The sequence below is a fragment of the Accipiter gentilis genome, chromosome 11 (genome assembly GCF_929443795.1).
Source record: "Accipiter gentilis chromosome 11, bAccGen1.1, whole genome shotgun sequence".
In the NCBI taxonomy this organism is placed as follows: Eukaryota; Metazoa; Chordata; class Aves; order Accipitriformes; family Accipitridae; genus Astur; species Astur gentilis.
In genome coordinates, this window is record NC_064890.1 from 11392893 (window position 1) to 11417141 (window position 24249).

The 24249-nt window shown below is 36.4% G+C and overlaps 1 protein-coding gene across 13 annotated transcripts in view; it reads left to right on the forward strand.

The window, feature by feature from the left end:
• The window catches only part of CACNA2D1 (calcium voltage-gated channel auxiliary subunit alpha2delta 1), a 427231-nt gene that overhangs the window by 298360 nt on the left and 104622 nt on the right, over window positions 1-24249 (forward strand). For all 13 annotated transcript variants that reach the window (XM_049813813.1, XM_049813814.1, XM_049813826.1 and 10 more), the window contains exons 7-10: window positions 524-655; window positions 16467-16536; window positions 17388-17438; window positions 18521-18620. In XM_049813813.1, the coding sequence (XP_049669770.1) occupies window positions 524-655; window positions 16467-16536; window positions 17388-17438; window positions 18521-18620 (353 nt within the window). The remainder of the gene's footprint in view (window positions 1-523; window positions 656-16466; window positions 16537-17387; window positions 17439-18520; window positions 18621-24249) is intronic.

A 24249-nucleotide genomic window follows, 5' to 3' on the forward strand; every position in this document is an offset into this window, starting at 1 on the left:
TGATGAGTATTACTGTGCATGCAGTCCCACCTTAATACTATAATTCAAATAACTCATCATTGTCTTTTTCCATATAATCCCCTTAGAGCATCCATTTGGAAAGGGATATCTTTGTTACCTTATAAGAGATAAATACCTACTATTGTTGATGTCATTTTAGTTTTTCTTATTGCAGTATGCTGTAATTAATAAACATCAACTTTATATGCTTGCATGTATTTTTCTATAACTGGGAAGTGCAACTACAGTGACATCTCATAAACAAACTATTTGTCGAAGATATTGGCTATGCAATTAAGCCAACAGTCATTGCATACAAATAATGGAATGGGAAGAAGAGAGCATAAGGAACTTCTTAAAGAAAACTCCCAAGGAAGAGGACTGTGTTTCTTTAAATTTACATTGTGGGTTAGTTAAATGAAATGTTATTACTTTATGCAGTAGTTTGGTTTGCTTTTTGTAGTCATGGCTGCTTGTGTTAGGATGTAACTTTGTAACACCAAATATGTTTTTTCTTTGACAGCAACCATAGTGTTAAATGAACTTAACTGGACTGCAGCGTTGGATGATGTATTCAAGCGGAACAGAGAAGAAGACCCCACTTTATTATGGCAGGTTTTTGGTAGTGCAACTGGCCTCGCGAGGTATTACCCAGGTAACTGAAGTCTCCTAAAGAACTGTCCTATGTCACATATTGCCTTGAAAATATCCTGAATTATTTACAAGCAATAAGAGAGAACTAAAAATTACTTTCTTACATAGATGCGGTTTCTGTATATCAGAAGTAACTCAAGGACGGTGAAATTATTCTGGCATAAAGCTAGTATGAGGGAGAAGAAACTGGGGGTGAAATATATAACGAGTACTTTTTATAGTAAGAGGAACGGAAGAAGATGTCCTTTGAAAAGCTGGAGTTTAATTTTATTTTTGTATTGTTTCTATTTTTAATTCTGTTGTGTAAATAATCGGTTGAATATTTGCCAGTGAGATTTTTGTACCTGTCTAGTTTTTAAAACAGTAACTTAGTGACATACAATCTTATGGTTAAAGTCAGTGAAAATACGATTGCACCATGCTATGTTTATGTCCTGCAGAATCCACAGTCTCTGACAATTATGTCTTTGCTTGTCTTTGCTGTTAGAGCTAAGGTCAATGAATACAACTTGATCATTTTGACCGGCACCTGTTCCACCTGTTGAAGAATACCATTACTGGATCACACTAATTAATTTAAATAGATGTATATTTCACTGAATTTAGATCACCAGTAGCCTTAATTTGATTTTTGATGTGTACTAGCTAATGGAAAGGCTTGTTTTATGCCAAGGCATACTGCCTGTGCTGCTGCTATTCTTGTTAAGTGATGCTGTTATCATTGACAGAATAATGTGTCCACTACACATAAGACAGTTGTGTGCAGTGTCTTGTCTCTTGCCTACAACTGGCTAAGGAAGAACTTTGAGATCCTTTCTCTTCTGTTTATACCAGATTGCTTGTGTTTCTGAGGGTGAAGGGGATTATTCTTAAGCTGTTACTGTGTCATTAGCACAATTGCTAGCACAGGCAGAGAAACTGCCTTAGGCCAGTTTACAGGAAGAATATTTCATAGCACTTGAATCCTGTTTGTTTTGTCATGCTAGATGCTCATGAAATAAATACAGTGAGATGTTGCAGAAAAAAATAATATTGAAAATGCTAATTTAATATTTCTTTTATTTCCAAGTGTTCTGTTTCAATGCTTTTGGGATATATTAGTACTGTGTTTCGGTTCACAATTTGTCACTGCTTACTATACAGTGATGTTTTGCAAGTGCTGAAAAAGAAATGTTTCTTAAATGCATCTCTGTGCCAATCTCTAGGAAATTCATTTTCAAGTGTAAGATTATCTCATATACTGAAAAATATATTCATATGTCTAGCTAACCTGTCTATTCCAGTTGTTTACCAGCACAACACAGGAGCCTCAGAGTCTCTGTGTATTCTTCCTTAGAACATCTCTATAAAATGGGAGAAGCTTGTTTTCCATATTTTGCAGGTGGATATGTTGCTTGTATATAATCCATCTAAACACAAACTTAAATTTGGTATAAAACTCAGATCATCACACCTCCTGCTTATTCCATAGCTAAGTGCCTAAGTCCTTATTAGCTGTCTAGTCCTGTTAGAACTTAACTTCATAAATTCCTGGGTAATTTCGCAATTCCTAAATTCTGCACACACACACAGAGTAACCTGGAGCAGTGTGACAGTCCTTAAGTTGTATATGTGTTGTTCTGTGCATCTTCTTCCCACTTCCTTCCATTTATAGCTCAAATAGGTAAGCCCTTTGGGTTTTAGATTTTTAGAATAAGTCTTTGTGCAAGGTTGTCCATCTTTGTCATTTTGTAAACTCTTTGTCTCAGTTTGCTGACACACAAATATGTGCTGACGATGACATCGTTTCATATACTGGAATGGATGCTTTTCACATTTGCTTTTTGAAAATGATATTATAAATTGTAAAACATGGCTTTGTTGTATTGGCCTTAGGTAAGCCTGCTTCAGAGTGATGAATTTCTCCATAGTGATGATACTAATGAAATAATTTGGAAGTATCAAAAAACAAAATTAAAATGCATAGATGAGTCTGCTTATTATTATCTGAACTATATCCACTCAGTCTTTCCTCCCTTAAAAAAAATCGATCTTTGGTAACTCTAAGCTATAGAGGGTGTCTTCAATCACAGGTTTCTTGAACTGATGTTTTTATCTGATAATAACCCACTGCCTTCAGTAATGGGCTAGGTGGTACATAACTTCTGTCTTAAGTAGGCTCTTGAGCTGTCCTTGTCACCATAGTAACCAACAGCATGAAGGGATCTCTCTGTGAGCGACCCCATGTGTGGAAAGTATGTGTGAAATATAAGATTATTTTTCTATTACATATATCCCATTGTTTCCTACATATATTCTATTTTTGGTACTGGTGTACACTCCTCTAGCATCACATATACGATTTCATATAATTTTCAGCTGTGCTTTGTCTGACTCTTTGGTACATTTGTGTTCCCTTGTCTCTATCTTGAGGCCAAGGCAGCTTCCTTCTGACTATGACCTAGGTTGAGACATATGGCAGTTCCTTTCCTCAGACCTTCTTCTTTATACACTAAAATAAATGGTATTAGGCTTAGATACAATAGTAATTAGATGCAGTAGAATAAGCATAGGGAACTCTATTTTACAAAAATAGCTAACAACATCAGGTAAAGGAAGTAATGGTACCAAAGTATTCGCTTCCTTTAGTGTTATGACTTAATTATTCCATTATATGGTCCTTATGCAAAATGTCATCTTTACTGAGGAGAAAACCACATTCTATGTGATGTTACCTTGGGTTATGTTTTGAAGAAGAAGAAAATATGTAATCCAGGCAAGCTAAATTTAGGAAGATATTTGTGTAGACGGATAGATACAGAAGTGCAAGAAAGCTAAGTATTAGAAATATATATATATATGTATATATATAAACACATATATATGTTGATATTTGCAGTGATGGCAGAACCAGTGCCAAGCATAAAAGGGAACTGTATAGCAAGTTCCTATGTTTACCTTACAAGATGCCCCAACAGAAAAATTACAGAATGCATTGAGGTCAGCTTCTCTCTCCATAGATTAATACATTAGTTCTTTTTGTTTATTCAATATTTTTCCCTAGAACATACTCAGTTCAGCTCTCATTCTCAAGCATCAAGACAGAAATGGCAGAGAAGAGTCAAAGATGCAGGAAACCTCATGGGCATCAAACTTGTTTTTCTCCTTTTTCGGTTAGGGTTTTAATCAGCTTGATTTAAAAAGTCAGTATGACTTTCCTCATACTGAACTTTTTCTTCTTTATATTATTTAAGCAAGTGTGTCTTGCCTAAAATAATTTTAAAGATTAGTTAGGGTACTTAGTATCAACATTTTCATTAGTTTCAATGGCAGGATATTTGTGAACAGAAATGCTAAGCTCTTTTACTGTGCTGGTAACCAACCATTTTGATATGAAGATGCCAAGAACAATTTTGAGATTTCTCTTAGCTATTGTATGAGCTCTGAACAACTCAAGAATTATTAAACAGTTTAATAAAAGAGCTGAGAAGAATAAACAAATAAAGTGAATGGAACTTTTAGGAAGGATGTAATATATACTCATTCTTACGTTTGAAGTTATATATCACAAATTAGCCTTTCTTTCAAGAGATGGTTTCAGCGTTGTAAGAATGCATTCTCCTTTTTACATACATTTTTGGAGTTGTATCAGGATCAAGACAGGAATCTCTATCTTCAGGTGATGAAGATACCTGATAAAATTATTAATTTAAAAGGGAAGTGTACAAGAGGTGGAAGCAAGGACAGATGACCTGGGAGGAATATAGAGACACTGTCCAGACATGTAGAAACATGGTTAGAAAAGCCAAAGCCCACTTGGAGCTGAATCTGGTGAAGGATATGGACAACAAAAAGAGCTTCTACAGGAGCATCAGCAGTAAAAGACTAAGGAAAATATGGACTTGCTGCAGAATGTGGGCCTGCTGCTCCATGCTGGGGCAGAGGACTTGTTGTCGAAAGGCATGGAAAAGGCCATGAGTATTGAGGGGAATCGTGGATGTCATTGCAAGGCACTCCTTGATTATCACTGAAAGGTCATGGAAACCAGGAGAGGTTCATGAGGTTCCTTCTTTCCTGAGGAAACAAGTGTCACTTCTATCTTCAGGAAGGGCAAGAAGGAGGATCTGGGGATCTACAAGGTGTCAGACTCACTGTAGTCCCTGGGAAAGTGATGGAGCAAGTCCTCCTGGAAACTCTTTTGAACCATAGTAAAGACAAGAAGGTGACTGGGAGTGGTCAGCATGGGTGAAAGGGGTAATCATGCCTGATTAACCTGATAATGGTCTAGGATGAGATGACAGACTTGGTGGATGAGGGAAAAGCAATGATGTCATTTGTCTTGGCTTCAAGAAGACTTTTGACACTCTTTCCCTTAGCAACCTCATAGACAAACTGATGAAGTACAACTTAGATAAATGGACAGTAAGGTGGACTAAAAAATGTCTGAACTGCTGATCTCAAAGGGTTGTGAGAAGTGGCATAAAGTCCAGCCAGAGGCCAGTCAAAAGTGCTGTATCCCAGGATTCAATACTGGGGCCAGTGCTATTTAACGTCTTCATTAGTGACCTGGATGATGGGCAGGCTTCACCCTCAACAAGTCTGTAGAGGTTACAAAACTAGGAGTGGCTGATACACAAGATGGTTGTACTGCCAGAGGGACCTCAACAGGCTGAAGAATTGAGGTGACAGGAATCTCATGGAGTTCAACAAAGGGAAATGCAAAGTTCTGCATCAGGTAGAAGAATAACTGCAGGCACCAGTACCTGCAGGGGTTGACTAGCTGGAAAGCAGCTTTGCAGAAAAAAACCCTGGCGCCCTGATGGACAAGTTGGACATGGCCAACAACAGCCTGGGATGCATTAGGCAGAGCATTTCTAGCAGGTGGAAGGTGATCATTCCCCTTGACTTGTCACTGGTGAGACACATCTGGAGTGAAAGATCCAATTCTAAACTCCCCAGTACGAGAGAGACAGACACTTACTGAGAAAGCACAAAGATGATTAAAGACTTGGAGGATCTGTCATACAAGGAGAGGCTGAGAGAGCTAGCTTTCAGCCTGGAGAAGATGAGACTCAGGGGCATCTTACAAGTGTGCATAAATAGCTGATGGGGAGGGTGAGCAGTCTCCATCATAGTAGAATTTTCCTTTTCACTCTGTTTTCCTCCACTTCCAGAAGAAAGCTTGGAAGAAACTCACATAGAAATCTTAATACTGTCATCCAGAACGACAGAAACAACATAATGTGTAATTGTTTTCATAAAATGTCTAGTTGTGTTTGCAGTATCTGTGCATGTGGAGAGTGTCAATGAGTACCAGCACTGCTGGGCCGGTATAGATGGAGAAAGTTTTTCGGCTGACTTCCAATCTTACTCTATTTTGTAGAATTACCGTCAGTTCAGAAGTAACAGTGTACTCAGTGCTTGTTTTAGGAAGTAGGGTGTTATTTGTTTATTTATTATTTTTTCTTCAACACAAGTACTAATGTGTGGAAAAGACACGGATAAAAAAGTTGGACATATTAAGACCTCCTGGTGCACGCAGTGCTTGAACTGGGGTCAGCTTCACATGTCAGCCCAACAAGTCCATATTGACAACGCAGCTCTGAGGTCAGGCCAGGAAGTCCCTGAGAAAAGGTCAGGATCAGCAAAATACAACATGGTGCACAGACATCCACACAGTGTAGCTCGGGCAAGGAGCAAGGGCTTGAGCTTCAATGGAGCTCCCAAGCCAAGAGGCAGAGGCTTCCAGAGATTTCTTGCAGCTTTTTGTCCCCTCCCTCTTCCCACATCAGTAATCCCAGGTTACACGTCTGCACCATGTAAACATGGACTTGAACATCGGCAGCAATTGCCTAGGGGGCTGCTGGTACATGTAGGGCCCTTCATTTTTAAAGAACAGACTGATTTTATCTGAAGAAATAATCATATTTGCATGAGACTACAATTTATTCCATAATGTTTTCTACTTTCCCTTTCTAATTTCCCTCTTGCTCAAAGGGTAAATAATGTTTGCTGAAACAAGGTAGCACCAGACAACTTCCTTCTGCTCAGAAACTGAATTGCATTTGTTGGCTTATTGATTGAAGATGAAAAGAAGACTCCACATGTTTTCTGTCCGTGTTCATCCATCAGTGCAAAAACTAAGTACAGGCCATGCAGTGGTTGTTTGCAAGCAATCTGAAAATGATTACACTGGATGTATTGAAGTTAGCTTGCAAGTACTTTGGATTCTGCATAATGAAAATTTTCTATTCAAGTTACAATTGGCCATTTCACCTGTCATTAACACAAAGCTACTACTAACACATCAAAAATGTGAAATGCTAGGTTTTATACACAATACACGTTTTCCCCAAATGTGGATATTTTCTGAGTATTTAATTTAATCTTTTGACATTTAATAATTCTTAATAATAGTTAAAATATGTCAAAATTGTTAAAACAAGTTAACAGACTGACTGGTGAAATTGTCAAGTCATTGAAATCAAATGGCTCAGACATTTTGAGTGAGTTTTTTCACAGCCAACTGTAATGCCTCGGTCTTCATGTTAGAAGCATATCATTACCAGAGGCATTTTTGTTCATAGACTTAGCCTTGTAAGCAGTATGTACAGAATCCTTTGTGACCAATATGCAGGTAAATAAAATATTATCATGAAGCTATAGGCGAAGTACTTCTGTTGTTTAAGGTTTTGTTACTAAACTTAATTTCCAGAAGATACAATGTGATGGATGAGATCAGATTCAGTAAAATTAAATTCACACTGCATTGAAATCTTGGAATTTAAAAAAATGGTTAAAAATATTAAGTTTTACATATCCATGTGCCAGAATGTAACTGAAATCAGAATTTCGGTTACTTTGTTTGCATCGACAAGCCTGACCAGAAAAGCCAGACTCAGACATAAAGGCATGTAGTGAATATCTATTGCGTTCTGTCAGACAAGATACTGTTTTGTGCATGGTCCTGTTCTGACTTGCAGCCGCAGGGACCTTGATGTCATTATCCTGCACTACTGTCCAGTGCATGCTCAGAGGCTATCTTGAGTCATCTCAGAAAACAAGGAATCTATATTTACGAGGTGGCATTCTGGGAAATTAATTACAGCTTCTTTTCAACAGGAAATCACAATCAGCTTTTCCAAACATCTCCCACACATATAACTTGTATGAGAAAACCCTTCCTGTTTCTTAATGTTCAGTTTGCAAACAGAATTTTAGCTGAGTTGTCTGCAGAAGGCAAGATAGGACTGGGCATATAAGTAACTGATTTTCTTTCCTTCTTGCTTTTGTCTGAGGGCTCAGTTGTCTTGAATGCATGTTTTCAATTCTAGTTCTTTTACAAAATCCACCAGGTTTAAAAATATTTGTAGAAATTTCCAGCCTTTGTCCTGCAATGGAAAGTTTTCCATTATTTATGTACAACTCCAAAGCAAGACTCAGTTTTCACCACTACCATGTAAGAAAGCTGAAATATATTTTGTGGGATTTTTTTAAGCAAACCATCCTGAAATTTGATATTATGGAATTTTGAAAGGCAAATTTTTAGAAACAGTAAAAAAACAAACAAACAAACAAAAAAAACCCAACAGAAAAACTGAGCACCACCAAGTTTGAAATTCAGATTCTCTGTGAGGTGGCAAGAGAGCACAAATTATAAATGTTGAAGCACCTTCTCAGTAGTACTGGTAGAGGTACACATTCCTGCCTAATTTTTGAGTTTATACTTCTATTCTAGAAACTGGTAGTAGCTTTTAAGATGTCATTTTAAGATGACACTTGCCTAATTCTACTCCAGACACAGGGTTCCAGTAGTTTTTGATTCAAATTAAAAGCAGTAATCTGACAGCATTTTTGCAAGATCATTGAAATTACCAATTCTTTCCAATCCAATTGAAACTTGCAAACATGTAAAATTGCATATATCACACCATAGTATTTTGATAGCCAAAACTTTCATTTCTGAAATGCTTTAAAAGAAAAGGGGAAATATGGTCATCCTCAGAGGATAAGATACTCCAGTCAGACACCTGAAATGGATGAATATTCTGGAAGGATGTATCTCATTCACCAGATACGGACTATCTAATACAGAATTTCTGATGCCTTTTTAAAGGGTAAGAAGAAGTGACAATAATCACAGAATCGCAGGATGATTGAGGTTGGAAGGAACCTCTGGAAGTCCCCTGGATCGCCTACTGACGCAGGGCCACCTAGAATTGTAACATAGGTCAGGTTTTGCTTTTCTTTTATAATATTGTTTCCAAAGAGATTTTTCTTTGGTGGCAGGAATTTGAAAAATTACTTATTTATTTATTTAATCTTGACTCCATTCCCTGTGGGCTTGCACATGTAGAACTTCGTTGACTCCATGTAGACAGAAAGGTACTTTAATATAGATCAGACCGCAGATCTAATTTATAATTAACCACAGACCAGTGGACAAATCTGTTACACAAAAATAAATTAATTTAATTAAAGTAGTTTAATATGGTTTGACAGATATTAAGTTACTTACATATTGTGAGGCATCTACCCAGCTAATTTTACTTCTAGGTTTTAGAAAGCAGCTATCTGAAAGAACAATTTAATATCAAATTTTTTGGCAGGCTACTTGGAAGTGTAGGTACAAACCAACCAGTTCCTCTTTTAATCATGAAATCCTTCTTAATTATAGAGGTAATGAGGATTATAATTGTTAATCAATGTTTCATTAAAATACTGCAATGGGAAGGATATTATTTTCACTGTAGCAATCACTAATTAAACAAATTTAAAGAACACTCTGTATTTATGTGGCTTTTGCCAGATACCACCTCTCTCTGGGTTTTTTTGTTGTTTTTTTTTGTAAGGCTAAGATCCTTAGTAAAGGATGCGTTCTGTTTTGGACTGCAGACAGCAGACATTTATTTGGAGTTAAATGTGATATTGAAGACGTTATAGTAATAGATACACTTAAGAAAGTTTGGCTGCAAAGGATTACTCCAGTGAGAACACACACTTGATTTAGATGAATGATTAGTAATGAAAAACTGTTTGGTCAGCAACACCGGCTCAGCTCTCTTGGGGAAGTATACTAAATCATATTTGCCACAGTGTAATACTAGAAAGGGTAATACTGATATGGATAGTCTCAGATTCCAGTTAGTGGGTTTTATGATGATGATGCATGAATGGATTCAGTATCTTTTATGGAGAATTGTTGAACCTAGACTCGGTTTGACAGTATTTGGTTTGCAGTGTGCTGAAGGTGGCAATATGCCGCACCTGGTCAAGATCAGAAAAGCTGAGGCAATTGATAATAAAAATAAAACTGAAAAATAAATAAATAAATACTGTACTATTCCCAAATGTTCCACATCTTCCCACTTCCATCTGGAGATTTAACAGGGGGCTTTGGGAACTTAAAACCTGCTTTCACAAAACAGTGTGTCTGGCAACTTCCACTCTCCCAAAGCACTGCATAACTCTGTGATTTCTCTCTGGTTTTCTCAAAGAGGAAAAAACAGCCTCCAGCCTGTGGCTCGGTGGTCCTTTTCTTATCACATGACCTAGACATACATATTTGTCATCCTCATCTGACCTTACCTATGTCTAAGAAGAAGGGTGGGCGAAGGAAGGAAACAGGTACAGCAGGGCTTTGTTTTGGCTCTGCCCAGGCTCATACAACTATGGGAAAGCCAGTAAAAAGTGCTCCAATACCAGCTTCTTAGGTGAACATTAGGAACTTCATACTCAGGAAGAAAAATAATGTTTCCTAAGGAGACCGACTCTTTACCAGACTTCCAGGTGAACTAAACATGAAGTAGCATTTTGAGATGTTGGCAGCCCTGTTACGAGTTTGTTTACTTGAGAAGTATTGAATTCAAGTTGCAAAGTATCTGTGAAGTTCAAGTCCTTCTTAGCTAGATTAGTAGCTATTGAACAAGGCTGTAATTTTGAAACTGAATGTCTACATAATCTTAATTTCTTACTTTAAGCACATCTGAGCATGTTTTAATCATGCATACAGGTGTTTCTTATGCTCATCTGCTCCCTCAGCTTTAAAGGTATGTCTGTACTAGTAAACGGAACAAGTCAGAGTTTTATTAGCGTCCTTTAGTCAGCCCCATGGTCTGACTGAAGGGACAACACATGCTTGCAGCCTTTCCCAGTGGACAGCACTGGACCCTGTTTTGTTTCCTCTATACCACAAGGTTCTCCAGTCCTGCTCTAGGAGGCTTCATGTTCTCAAACACCACTAGGTTATTTTATGCTATACTGCAGGGCTTATATATACTGCATGGCATATAACACACAGCTTAATTTTCATCCCCAAAACACTTTCTGGATTAAAAGTAATAAAAATATCACTGTCCTCATTTTGCACATAAAAGAAACAGGTATAGAGAGATAAAATGACTTCTTCAGTGATCTTCTGAAGGTTAGGGATTCAAGCCAGGAATATGTGTAACACAGAGGTTTTTGAAGATTCAGTGTGCTATTATATTCATTAACTCATACTTAAATTCATAGCATTTTTTAAACATCAGCAGGTGTGTTAATCTCAGGATCTTTGGAATATCAGTGCTGAAGAGTACAGTGAAAAGCACTGTTGTATTTGTTACCTTTTACTGTAGACTTGCCTTGTATTTAGCCTTCCTTTGTTCATCTATATAATAAATAAGTATAATATGATGGGAACTTTAATTAAGAAAAGTCTCTTTACACTGCTCATGCCAGTATTTTAATAGGATATTCCCGTGTAATTAGGGCTTACAAGGTGTTAAATGGAGAATTTCACAGATAAAGAAAAGATAATGCTGCAGGACTGGTTATCCAGAAAAATAAATTTGTCCCTAAAGTCTTAAAATTCTTGGGTTAAAAATATAGGTAGAGAAGAGCTAGTATTATCTGTTCCCCTTCATACTTTTTTTTTTTTTTCCCAAAAGTCTTGTACCTATTTCCAGATCTCAGTGAAGCAGGTCTCAGCTACTGGAGCATTCCCTGCTTAGACAAATTAATAATGGAAAAGCTTTAAAAATCAATTTCTAATAAAATAAAATAAAATGGTATCTCTCCAAATAAAGGACTTGCTGTGCACAGCTGCTCTTGCGTTAACCATTAACAGCAAAAAATAGTGTTGCGGCCATGATATTGAACTCTCCAGAGAAAGTCATTACTGAAGCAGATACTAAGAGACGGGAAAGCCTAACAAATCTATACAAAATGAATCAAAAGCCTTGAAAAACTGAGAACTTCACCTTTTTTTTTTTTAAAAAAAAAGGTTTTGTATTTTATAGCTGTCAACTCCTGTTAACGACTCAACATTTAAAAGAGCCTTTAAAGTAAAAAAAAAAAAATACCACCCCAAAACACTTTCCAGTAATGCAGCTTATAAAGTATCAATTAGTGCCATTAGCACATAAGTTGGATAGTTCTACTTTTTACATTGAAATAAGCTTTTCTGAACATTGTTCACTTCCTTTATTCACTGAAATCTGGGAGGAAAGGACATGGGCTGACATGATTTGGATCTAACCATACTCATGATATTGAAAATCTTACAACACGTTTAATTGTGGCTTATTTTTTAAAAAAATCCTGATGTCCTGAATGTTGTAGTTGTGCAAGCAGATCCACCCAGTTACAGGATAATGCGTTATTTCTAGTGAGTAAATGAAATTACAGCCAGGAGGCCACCATACCTTCATGCTGAAGTTCATACCATCACTGTGGTTTTATGATACAAATTGAAATCTCCAGAATTTGCTTTTACAGAAGAAAAAGAAAAACAACATCAAGAAAAAAAACAACAAAATATCTTGTTGCTTCTGTACCTCTTCTGCTCAAGCTCTGATACTCCAGGGGCGGCGGGGAGGAGTGAGCGAGTGGCCTCATGGTGCTTTGTTGCCAGCTGGGCTTGAACCACAACATCAAAAAAAATCAGGATTTCCACTCCACATGTGCAGAAATAACGGAAAGGCATGCCTTACTCTTGCTTGAAATATAGCCAGGCCTGTATCTCAATAGTGCAAACAGCAGAAGTGGGTAGGGTATCAAATCTGATGACTAATTTATAAAATGTCGAATCTAACCATATGCCAAACAAGAAAATCATCAAAAGAGAACATGACTACAGCGTAACGTATGCAACAGAAAACTGTGTGGTGTGGACATAGTCGTTAGTATGCAACAATGAAACAGGGTGAGGCTGACTTCTTCAAGACATTCGATAAGCCAGGTTCCAAGGCATCTGAGGAAAATGCATGGTGGAAACAATAGGTTATATAAATAAAACTGTAAATCTCAAAATCCTTCATCTTCAATTTTAGTTTTTTAGGAAAATGTGTTATCATCTTTTTGTGTATTTCATTTTGCTTTCATCTTAGACCATATAATCTTTTCTCAGTAAGATGTAAGCCAGTTTCCCCAAATGGCTTTATAGTGTCTTCTGTATATGGACCAAGGCAACGCATGCCTTTTTCAGTGATCTCCGTCCCTTCTAATTATTTCCTGTATAATTATAAATATATAATTACTTATTTTTGCATAGAGAGCATTTATCATCTTTTAAAAAGTGATTTTTTTAAAAGATGAAATCAGGGTAAATTACAAGTAGATCATTGGAGATCAAATGTCCTAAGGGAATTTCAGTTTCCTAGTAGTAGCAGTTTCAATAAGATCCTTAAATACTCAGAATGTTACCAAAACCAGTGAATAGATTTGAGACCATTCAAAGCCATCTAAAATTAAAAGTGTTAATCCAGAGAGAGTTTAGGATGAATGAGTAATTTAGTCATGTTAATTCTTGAGGTTGAAGAGGGAATTTAGCACTTCTTTGGTGTGAATGAAATTTTAGATACTAAGGGCTGAGTCCTTATTTATGTTTAGCCATGCAGAGACTTACTACTAGATTATGTAAACTGTTGTAGAAGACATCAGAAAGATCAATAGAACTAGTTTTCTCAGTAACCATTATATTTCTTAATTAGTGTTTGTATGATCCAGCACCCATTCATATCTGATGAAGAATTTTGTATTCACAGCATAAACCCAGAAAAATTTCCTCACACAGAAACTTAAGCACGTAGGTGCTTGTTATATTTGTCTCAATATATTAATTAGGAAAAAGAAACTTATTGACATGGGGCACAGACAATACTGGTTTAATGGCATGGTAAGAAGTACTGTTTTTAAAGACCTTCTCCAGATCTCTCTGAAGCTGCTGACAATCTTTCCAGGACTGTGCATACTGAAAGGGCCAAGCTAGTGAAAGAGAAGTAGAATTTAGCTGTTGTGTTTGCCACTCAGTCTGTCTCCCAAAATGAAAAACAATGTTAAGTGTTACCATTCACAGTAATCTCCAAAAGGATTAGATGGACTGTAAGTAGTGTGCTGAGTGGTTTATTCAGTTTCTTTTGTGTATAACTGGACCTTTGTAATAGGTCTTAGTCTAATACTAGTGAATGTCTTCCCTTCCATTGTGCTTTTTTTAACTTACTAATATAGATGTAGCCAGAAAGGGACAGACTGAACTTTGTTGCAATCCAGGAAATTACTGAAAGCTATGGTAGAACTGAGTGCAAGGCTTAGTTGCTCGAGCCTTAATAGAAGGACCTCCTCTGAAGACCGATTTGGAAAGATTTGTCTTCAGATCCTTTTTTTTCATCTGTCTCAAGTAGAAGTTTTGAGCATTCTCTCCATAAAGAGAGGGAAAGAAAAGAAAAGAAAAATAATTTTAAAAAGTGCTTTTCTGGTTTGTATTCCAGTTAAAAAACCCAAACTTTTGCCTTTTGGTGCTTTTGGAAATAGGGAAACTTTCAGGCATTTCAAATTTTATTATTCCGTGTTTCCTCACAACTTTAAGTTAGTATTAATTTTGCCTCTTCATGTTTCTGAAAGATTTGCCACACTATATTTGGTCTAAAGGCCCAGTTCTGAAGTGTGTTCTGTCCAGGCAACAGGTGTTGACCTCAAGGAAGTGATGTGCTTACCTGTTAGGTGGCATTACATTAATGTATATTTGTAGCTCTGATACTATGTCAGTATCCACTGTTACAGCAGAATATGATGATGTTAGTAGCACTTTTCTTCAGCTCCTGCATTCAAATTCTCCTTGAACCACCATTTGTTTGCTTTGGAGAATGCAGTTAAGGAGTTGGAATTATCTTTTGTATGAAAAAAATAACATTAAAAAAAGAAAAGTTTCAATTCACTTCTTAGTGAAAATTGCTAAGTTATTATCACTCTAGCAGTGTAAATTACATTTGATCTGTTGTTTTGAAATAAATCCAGATACATACATTCAGATAATTCTCTGTTTATGAAGACTGTCCAAGATAATGGGTTGATTAAGAGGGACAGATTTGATAGGGCATAGCCTTATATTGGATGTCAGTGGAAAGACCGAAAGTTTGGGCAAAGGTATAGCAGTGTTGGTGGGTACACTGGATGCAGATTTTGCAAGTCTGAGGGAATGCATTTCAAGGATGGATTCTTCAGATGGAATTCCAATGGATGGGTTAATCTGGACGGACACAAAAAGTCCATGATTGAACATGTGCTAACCACAGATTCAGGCTCATAAAATACTGGTGAATTTAACCTGTGCATACCTAAGTAATGGTACTTAAGCTACAGATTTCACATATACCAGTCTCAAAAATTCTATTCCCTTATTTCTGGAAATTTCAAAGATCCTTATCCCTTCAGGTTGCAAAGGACCTGTCAGGTGGTCTAGTGGGAGATCATAGACAATATTGGTGCAGAGTTTGAGGTTCTTCTGGTGTGCAACAATAAGCAGTATTTTCTGTGGCTCATAAATGTATACTGATAAATGTCCTGTGGGTTATGCTCAGTTTAAATGTTCTGGTAGCTGATGTACCAACTCAGGTTATGGTCACTTAGGAAAGGGTTCATTTAGGAAAATAAAAAATAGGTTGCTACTCTAAGCTGGTGGCTTCTTTTATATTCATGGATAGATGTATCATGATTTGTCCCATTTGTCTTAGTTGAATGCTTTTTCAGGAAGAATCCTGGAGTTGTCTATATCTTTCTTTATTTCCCAGACAGAAAAAAGATTAATGTCAGGAAGTAGCTCCGCCAAAGCTGTTGGCATACAGTGAGAGAGCAAATTGCAGAACATTATTTCATTTCATGTAACTTTTCACATTTTTATTTGTGTTCGTTAAGCTGTCAAATATTTTTGAAAGGCTCATTTTGTTTTTCAGTAAGGAAAAGAAAGATTCCTACCCTTGCTGAAAATTATGGTAAAGCTTAGATTAAATACTTGCAAAAGGTTATTAATCTTAACGTTTTCTTTACAGAGACACGAATATTTCCATCTCATTTTATTTTCAGAAAATATGATACTTTCATGTTACTTTTCTAAGTTGTGGTTTTAGGTAAAGCTCTCATGTCAGCGTATAATTTTGTAGATGCATAACTGAGCTTTAGATCAGTACAGTGTTATTGCATACAACATTAATTAACTTATAACTGTTTTTAAAATTATGTACTTTCTTGTAAAAAAAAAAAAAACCAAAAGTTTTTTCACTTTACAAAGTACTTTGCTTGAAATTCTGGTTCCATTGAAGTCAGTTGTCAATTATAGTCAGTGACTGTTTCGTCAACACAACTTCGCCCTTTAAGGTGTTATATAGTTTTATTGAATTATATTATATGCTCATATAATCAAAAACAGATTACACAAATTCATTTTTATCCATACCAAATGTTGATATTTATATAGTGCAAAACCTGTGATATTAATTTATTATATTATTGTATTTAAAATCCTTAAGATAAAGTTTTTAATTTATACTATACAATATATTTTTTTTCATTTTTAGCTTCCCCATGGGTAGATAAAAGTCGAACTCCAAACAAGATAGATCTGTATGATGTTCGCAGAAGACCATGGTAAGCTTTCTTCAAAGGACTGACGTATATACATCACTTACTTTCTAGATATGACTGTAAAGACAAATTTTTCTGATTATTTATCTCTAATAGTCCTTACTTTTAGATATTGCTATTTTCTTTTTAAAAACTCAGTTAATTCTTCTGAATAAACAATTTTCCAATCATACTACTTCTTATGCAGTATCTGCTATCATGCATCGTACCACTGCATTACATAGACCTTTTAGGAGGAGGATAACTACCAAATAGGTATAAGGAAATTAAAAACTTTGATTTCGTGCCAAAATCAAATGTAATTCAGATTATTAGACTGAGCCATTCTTCCAGACATTTGCAAGTGTTTACAAAAATGTCTCGGTAGTTTAGACCAGCAAAAAAATCACTAGATTGGTAAAAGGCAAGACAACAGTGGAATTGTTTCTCATGATTTATTTTTTTCTGTAAGCCTCTCAAGGCATAATGCATATTGATACCTGCATTCATACTAGCTGAATATATTCTTTCAAAGGATGAAGCATTTTTCTGTAAACTGGGCTGACGTAATAATTCATCTGTCATTAAGATCTTTAGCTCTGAAATAGCATTCATGTTTTTCAGTTACTGAAATCTGAAAATAGTGCATTTTGATCTGTATATGCTACTTCCAGACTTTGCTAATGTGTTTTATACTTTGGTTTACTTAGAAGACACAGCAAGAGAGAAAATGATAGCACATGGTTTTCTACTAGCTATAACAGGGGGATTTGTTGGTTCAGCTAGATTTAGTTTACAGATCGCAGAGTGTCTTCTACCACACACAACAAATGTGTTTTCAGATTTGTGTCATTCATACCCTTTATTTATTTCAGGTACATCCAAGGAGCTGCATCTCCCAAAGACATGCTTATTTTAGTTGATGCGTAAGTGTTTAATGTCTGGATATTGACATTAGGGGGATAAAAGTACTTAGATATATTGAACAAATCTCTGTAGGCTGAAAAATGGGGAGAGGATTAAGAAGTCCTTATATGTAAGGATCACAAATCTTGGTATGAACAAAATAAATACACAGGAAAAAACAGTTCAAAAAGCCCAAACCAAACCTGAAAGTTATTTAAACTGGGGGCAAGGAAGTGTTTTTTAATAATTTTAATATTATTCTGCTTTCAGTTTCTTAATTACTGAATTAATCAATTGAAAATTTCTCATGTGCGTGCCAAGATTTGTTGTAAAACACAAACCTAAAACCAAATTACTAGAGGCATTACAGTAGATTTAATCATGATTTCATGAGCCTGAAAGATAAGAACGTATGTAGACTTTGAATGTTTTACCATACATATTTAAAAATTGCCAAGTTTGATTACTATAAAAAATATATATAATAGAAAGTGAGCAAAGAAATTAATAAAAACTCACTCTTTGCCTAGGCAAGGCTTCTTTGTTTAGCTAATGTTGAAGGACTGAAGGAAGCATTGAACCTGATGTGTCAAACATTGCTTTATTCTGAAAAAATTCTCAGTAAGAGAATTTGCATTTAATGCTTTTAAATGTGGTGAAGTGCTTTCATATCAGCAGTGAGGTTTTTTATTATTTCTTCACTTCAGCTTAGGTTTTGCTCTGAATCAAACAAGCTGTCATTTGGGTATCTAAAAATCTAAAAGCTGTAAATCTGTGTGTAGGAGTATAAAGTGTTTAGATAATGCATTGGTTGAAGGTGGTAAGCTCACTTAGATTTCTTGAAGTGAAAATGAGGAAATGATGTACCATTATGACTTCATCTGAGCCACAGGACTGAGGCTTTGAATACCAGTTTTGGTCATAATTTTTTATTATAATAATGTAATAACACTAATGATGAGTTGGAGGATTCAGGAGAATTATTGACAGTTTTAGTGTGAAAGTTGGTGAGAGTGCTGGCTGGTGCTCTGTATTTTCTTTGTATGTTTTAAATAAAACTTGTTAAATTCAACTTTTCTATTTTCTTGTGAATTTCTGTTAGGAGCGGGAGTGTCAGTGGATTGACATTGAAACTAATACGCACCTCGGTCATTGAGATGTTAGAGACCTTGTCTGATGACGACTTTGTGAATGTAGTGTCAGTGAGTATCTGTTCTTTCCACAAAATTTGCATTGTCAACAAAGCCGTAAGCTAACTACTTGTAATGCCGGATAAGTGATACTTGAATGTTAAGCTGCTAAGAGACTTAAAATATATTGCAAAATACCACGTTTGGCTTCCTGTTGTCTTGTAACGTATAATGAAATTCCTAGATTTGTTGCTATCTATGCATTTGAGTGAAGGGCAAAAGTTGTTTAAACAAACTTCTGTGTAGCCAAATTATATTCCTTTAGTATTCTGGTCTGTGTAACACATCATCGATTTCACTGTTATATGCCAATTCTCTTGAAATAATTGGTGTTTCCCTGGTTTTGTATTGTGGTATGAGATAAAATGATACAGAGAAGGTAGGGGGAAGTTCCTTCTCCCATACAGCAGATATGTGGGTTGCTTGTGTTGATAGATGCATGATGACAGAACATGTACAGCCGTACATCTAATCCGCCAAAGAGGTGTTGCTGAGAAGTTCTACAGTTAGCAACTTGGTGGGTAGCAAAGCAATTTTTTCGCATAATATGTATTAAAATAGAGGGGAGAATCCATGAAGAAACTTAAAAATCCACATATTTTATGCATACAGAGACAACGTATGTGATGTGCAGGTCAGAGGATTGTTAAGAGGAGGGTAGGATTGTAAGGATTTTCAAATGAAGGTGATGCTGGCTTTTCAGCAGCTGAGATTTTTCAGAACATGATCTGAAACTTTAGTACTACCTATAATTACTACACTTCAAACTTGCCTGCCAGACTTAAAACTTCTGTTTCCATATAACAGAGTTTTAAATAGTTCTTTAAAATAGTTTTGGGGTTTTTTTTGAATGGCATTTTAGTCTTTCTAATACTTGCCTGGAATTTAAAGTGTGAATTCCCAGTTTTCAAGAAAGCTGAAGGCAAAATAAAATAGATTTGGGGAGGGGGAATATAGTATGGGCAACTTCCAGTTTTCAAACTGATACCTTAGATGTCATGCTCTAGCCTTGGGCAAGGCTTTTTTGTTTTTTTCATTAAGCTGTTGAACTGTAGAGCTTTGATTTTAAGGATTTAGGATGGGAACATTGACATACTCTTAATGACAAGAGGCATCCTGCATGGTGAGTAACTGGAATGATTTTGGAGGTAATTTTCAACTTCTGCAGACGTGTTGTAGCCAGCCTGCAGGGAGAAAGACCTGAAATATCACTATCAGAAATCGCTTTGAACACCACTTATTGCTTTGTTGTTTGCTGTCAGTCTAGCTAGACCTTTCTCCATGTAGTAGAGAGAAGCTTTTATTCACAATGGAATTTCCTTTGTTAAAGTTTTTAATAGTGGATTAGACCATTTTCTTTAGTCTAAATTGCAGTGAAAAAAAGGAACTAATATTATTATTATTAAAGGAAGTAAGCTTTTCTGTAACGAGATTAGAGAGTTGAAACCTTGTTGTTAGGTTCACTGGTTTTAAAAAAACAAAGATTGTAATCCTAAACTGCTGGAAATTGATTACTGTGTTCAGTGGAGCTGTGCCAGCTTTCACCACTGGAAAATCTGGACCCCCACTACTTCCTGATTTACATAGCTTTCCAAACTCTTTTCTTTCATTTGTTCCCAGCTGAACAGAAATAGTGTATCTTAATGCTAAGCCTTCCTTAGGCTCAGGGTATTTTATTAGCTAAGCTTCAGTGTTATTCTAGCAAGGCCCCACGGTTGGCATTTGTGTTGAAAAGTAACTAGAAATCTTTGAATATTTTCTACAGTACATTTTCCCAGTCATTTGTAACTTACAGTATGTAAGGACCTTTCTTCTCTGAGTGAACTTCAGAGGCACACATCAGATATTTGACTGCAAAACCGAAGAGGACTTTTTGGTTGCGCTGTGTTCATCCTCAGAGGAAGGCAACACTCACTGAAATATGCATAATAGAGGATGGCATGTCTAAATCTTTTATAAAGTGCTATTTTGTGTTGTGAACTTGTAATTTAAAAGCCCACATTGGATCTTTCAGTATTGCAGTTATTTTTGTATAACCTATGTTTTCATGTGTTCAGATGACTTGCATATTAGAATTCTGGAAGACCTTATGTTCAGACATTTTATTTCTCAACAGAAAGGGAATCCTATGCTATAGATAGGAAACAAATGGCTGTACTACTACAAGGCATTCTTTAAGCAAGAGAAGTGAACACAGAAGTTTGATCTTTTTTTTAGGATTTTCCCCTTTTTTTTCTTTAAATTGCTCAGTTTTTCCACAGTCCAACCAAAGTCTCAAATCAAAGTTAAGCACCAGAAGTGACACTGCTTAAGAAGGTGATATATTATCACACTTAGTATTATTTGTTCTTAAGGTTATTCACAAAAGCATATACACAGGCCTTTTATAAAGCATTCATCCGTTGCAAAGTTGGTATTAGTTTCTGTGCTGTTTTCATGTACATTGCTTTATTTTTATGTCGTGTTTAGATATTTTGACACTTGAAGTAAAACAATGTGTTAGAACAATCATAATCCTGATCATTCAGTTAGATCTTTGAAAATTACATACATGACTTTCATTTAGGAGGATTTCTTAGAAAGTCTGAGATCTCTTCTTTATTCAAATATTAAATTCTTCATTTTACTGCTTAGATTTTTCCCACTTAGTCTTCCTGGTATACTTTGGTGAAAAGCTTGATGATTTATTAGGTTTAGGTACTGTGTTAAAAGACAATGGTTCATTAATTCTTGTCTAATTTTAAAATAATCTCATTTTTCTTTTTTTCTAAATGATCTGAGCATCATCTAGAGCTATGGTGATACAAAAAAGATCATCTGGTCACAATCAGTGTTCCCCAAGGCTTAGTATTGGGTCCAGTTCTCTTTAATATCTTTATCAATGATCTGGATGACAGCATAGAGTGCACCCTCAGGACGTTTGCAGACACCACCAAGTTGGGTGGGAGTGTTGATCTGCTTGAGGGTAGGCAGGCTCTACAGAGGGATCTGGACAGGCTGCATCGATGGTCCAAGGCCAGTTGTGTGAGGTTCAACAAGGCCAAATGCTGGCTCCTGCGCTTGGGTCACAACAACCCCATGCAGCGCTACAGGCTTGGGGAAGAGTGGCTGGAAAGCTGCCTCATGGTGAAGGACCTGAGGGTATTGGTCATCAGCCGGCTGAGTATGAGCCGGCAGTGTGTCCAGGTGGCCAAGAAGGCCAACGGCATCCTGGCCTGTATCAGAAATAGCGTGGCCAGCAGGACCAGGGCGGTGATCGTCCCCCCATGTACTTGGCACTGGTGAGGCCGCACGTCGAATACTGTGTTCAGTTTTGGGCCCCTCACTACAGGAAAGACATTGAGGTGCTGGAGCGTGTCCAGAGAAGGGCAACAAAGCTGGTGAAGGGTCTAGAGAGCAAGTCCTGTGAGGACCAGCTGAGGGAAGTGGGGTTGTTTAGCCTGGAGAAAAGGAGGCTGAGGGGAGACCTTCTTGTTCTCTACAACTGCCTGAAAGGAGGTTGCAGCGAGGTGGGGGTCGGTCTCTTCTCCCAAGTAACAAGCAATAGGGCAAGAGGAAATGGCCTCGATGATCTTAAAGGTCTTTTCCAACCTGAATGATTCTATGATTCTATGACCATTATTCATCACGGAATATTCCATAACAAAGGCAGCATGTTTAAATAGAGTCCAGCTCCAGTGCTTTCTTCAGACCCCAAAATATCAACTTAAGCATTTTGTTCTAGGTGAAAGAAATGTAGATTTATTCAATATGTTTCATGTTATTGCTTAAGGACGTTGTCTCTTGAAGTATCCTGGTATTAGACATCATTAGCTAAATAAAAAGTCCAAAAAGCTAGGTGAAAATTTTCAGTTGATACAAATTAGAGGATGGATATATGAACACTAGCAATAACTGGAAGTTATCTGCAAATTTTCTTTCCCCCCCTGGATCTTTTGGCCAAGTAAGCAACAGTTGTTTTATGGCTTGTTAGCTTTAATAACCATGCAGCGTTTAGTAATGAGGTTTTGAGTTAACTAGAGAGCTGTTTTACTGCTAACCTCTGCCAAGATGTTGTCCCACAAAACCCATATGTATGATGATTCATGCCCACAACTGAGAGACACAGATTTAAGCTCATGCCAATCACTTCTAGAAAGTGACAGGATGATTTAATGAACCATGCCTGGTATATGGAGAAATCCTAGGGAACAAAAAGCTTAAAAGTAGATTTGTTAAAATACATTAGTTCTACTGATTTAATATAGTTCTTGCATTTATTTCCAGGGAAAAGAGGTTGAATGGACTATTAAGTCGTGTAAAGATTGCTAGGGGTTAATAAGTCATGATTTCCTCTGGGATTTGCATTTTTCTTATCTGAAGTGCTGTGCTTTGTTGCCAAAAGAAAACCTGCTGTTTGAAAGAGCTTAAATGTATGAGTAATACAGCTGTTTCCCACTAATCCGGTTATATGCTTTGATAGCAGTAAGTGGTAGATGATAGGGGCAGCAATTCCATCCCAGCACGTTATGATTTAGTGACTTGGTTTCAAATGTTGACACAGAGAGTGTAATTTGTTTATGATTGTGGGTAGGCTGCAGTTTGCAGGGGAAATGTATTTCAACTTCAAACCTTTAGAGGTGCGGAATACCACAAAAAGGAAAAACCTACCTTACAGCAACAGATGTGTTAAAGGTCAGGAGCTGTAGGACTGTTTAAAATCACTTAGCCTTTGTAAAAATCCAAACTAGTATTTACTGTTTAGGAACTGGAAATTAAATGTTAGGTGCATACTGGAGGTAATAGAATCATGATCTGGGAAAATTGAAAGCTCATCTCCTGCTCTTGTGTGGTTTCTGCACATTGATAAAAATCAGAAGGAAGGAGAATTCTGGATGAACTAGTTTCAAAGAAAAAACCATGCACCTAGCCTATGAAATTATTGTTGGGGATAAAAGCGATCTGTGGAAGATACACCCCTTTTTCCACTGATTTTTAATAGTTTATCATGTAATTGCCACAGCTCAGTGGTTGCAAACCTGTTTATTTTGCCCCCCTTATTCGCAAGTTGATATAATCTTTATGCCTTCCTAATTAAAATATTTAAATGTGATAATACAGGGGGAAAAAATAGTTTTGTAAAGAGCTTTTCAATTTATCAAAGGGCTCCTTTCTCTTCCTGCTGCATGTTCCTTCCTGTATTCTGCAGTTCAGATTGCACCTATATTCTCTTAGATACAGGGAAACAGTTCTTCCTTCTGAGAAATACTTCCGTAAGCTTATTTAAAAACTTAACAAACATGCCATGGGTGGAAACCTTAGCCTGAAGTCCTACTGAAGGGAGGAGGATGCTAGATTTTGCAACCAGGTAGCCTGTTGTGCTTATGATTTCTTTGCTAGAAGTTTTAAATTTGTATGAATGTAATTCTCTTCAATTGGCAAAAACTTCCAGAATTTTCTTTAAAAATAACGTAAAATTGGTTTCCTTTTCACTTCCATTTAATTTGTTTTTAGTGAACCTTAAATTAAATTGCATACTCAAATAGACTAAGACATAATTTTTTCCTGTGTTTTTCAATTTTGACCCAGAAAAATTCAGTGGTGGTTAGTTTTTCTAAATAACATCACTATTTGAAGCAGAAATCAAATGTGATCATGGTAT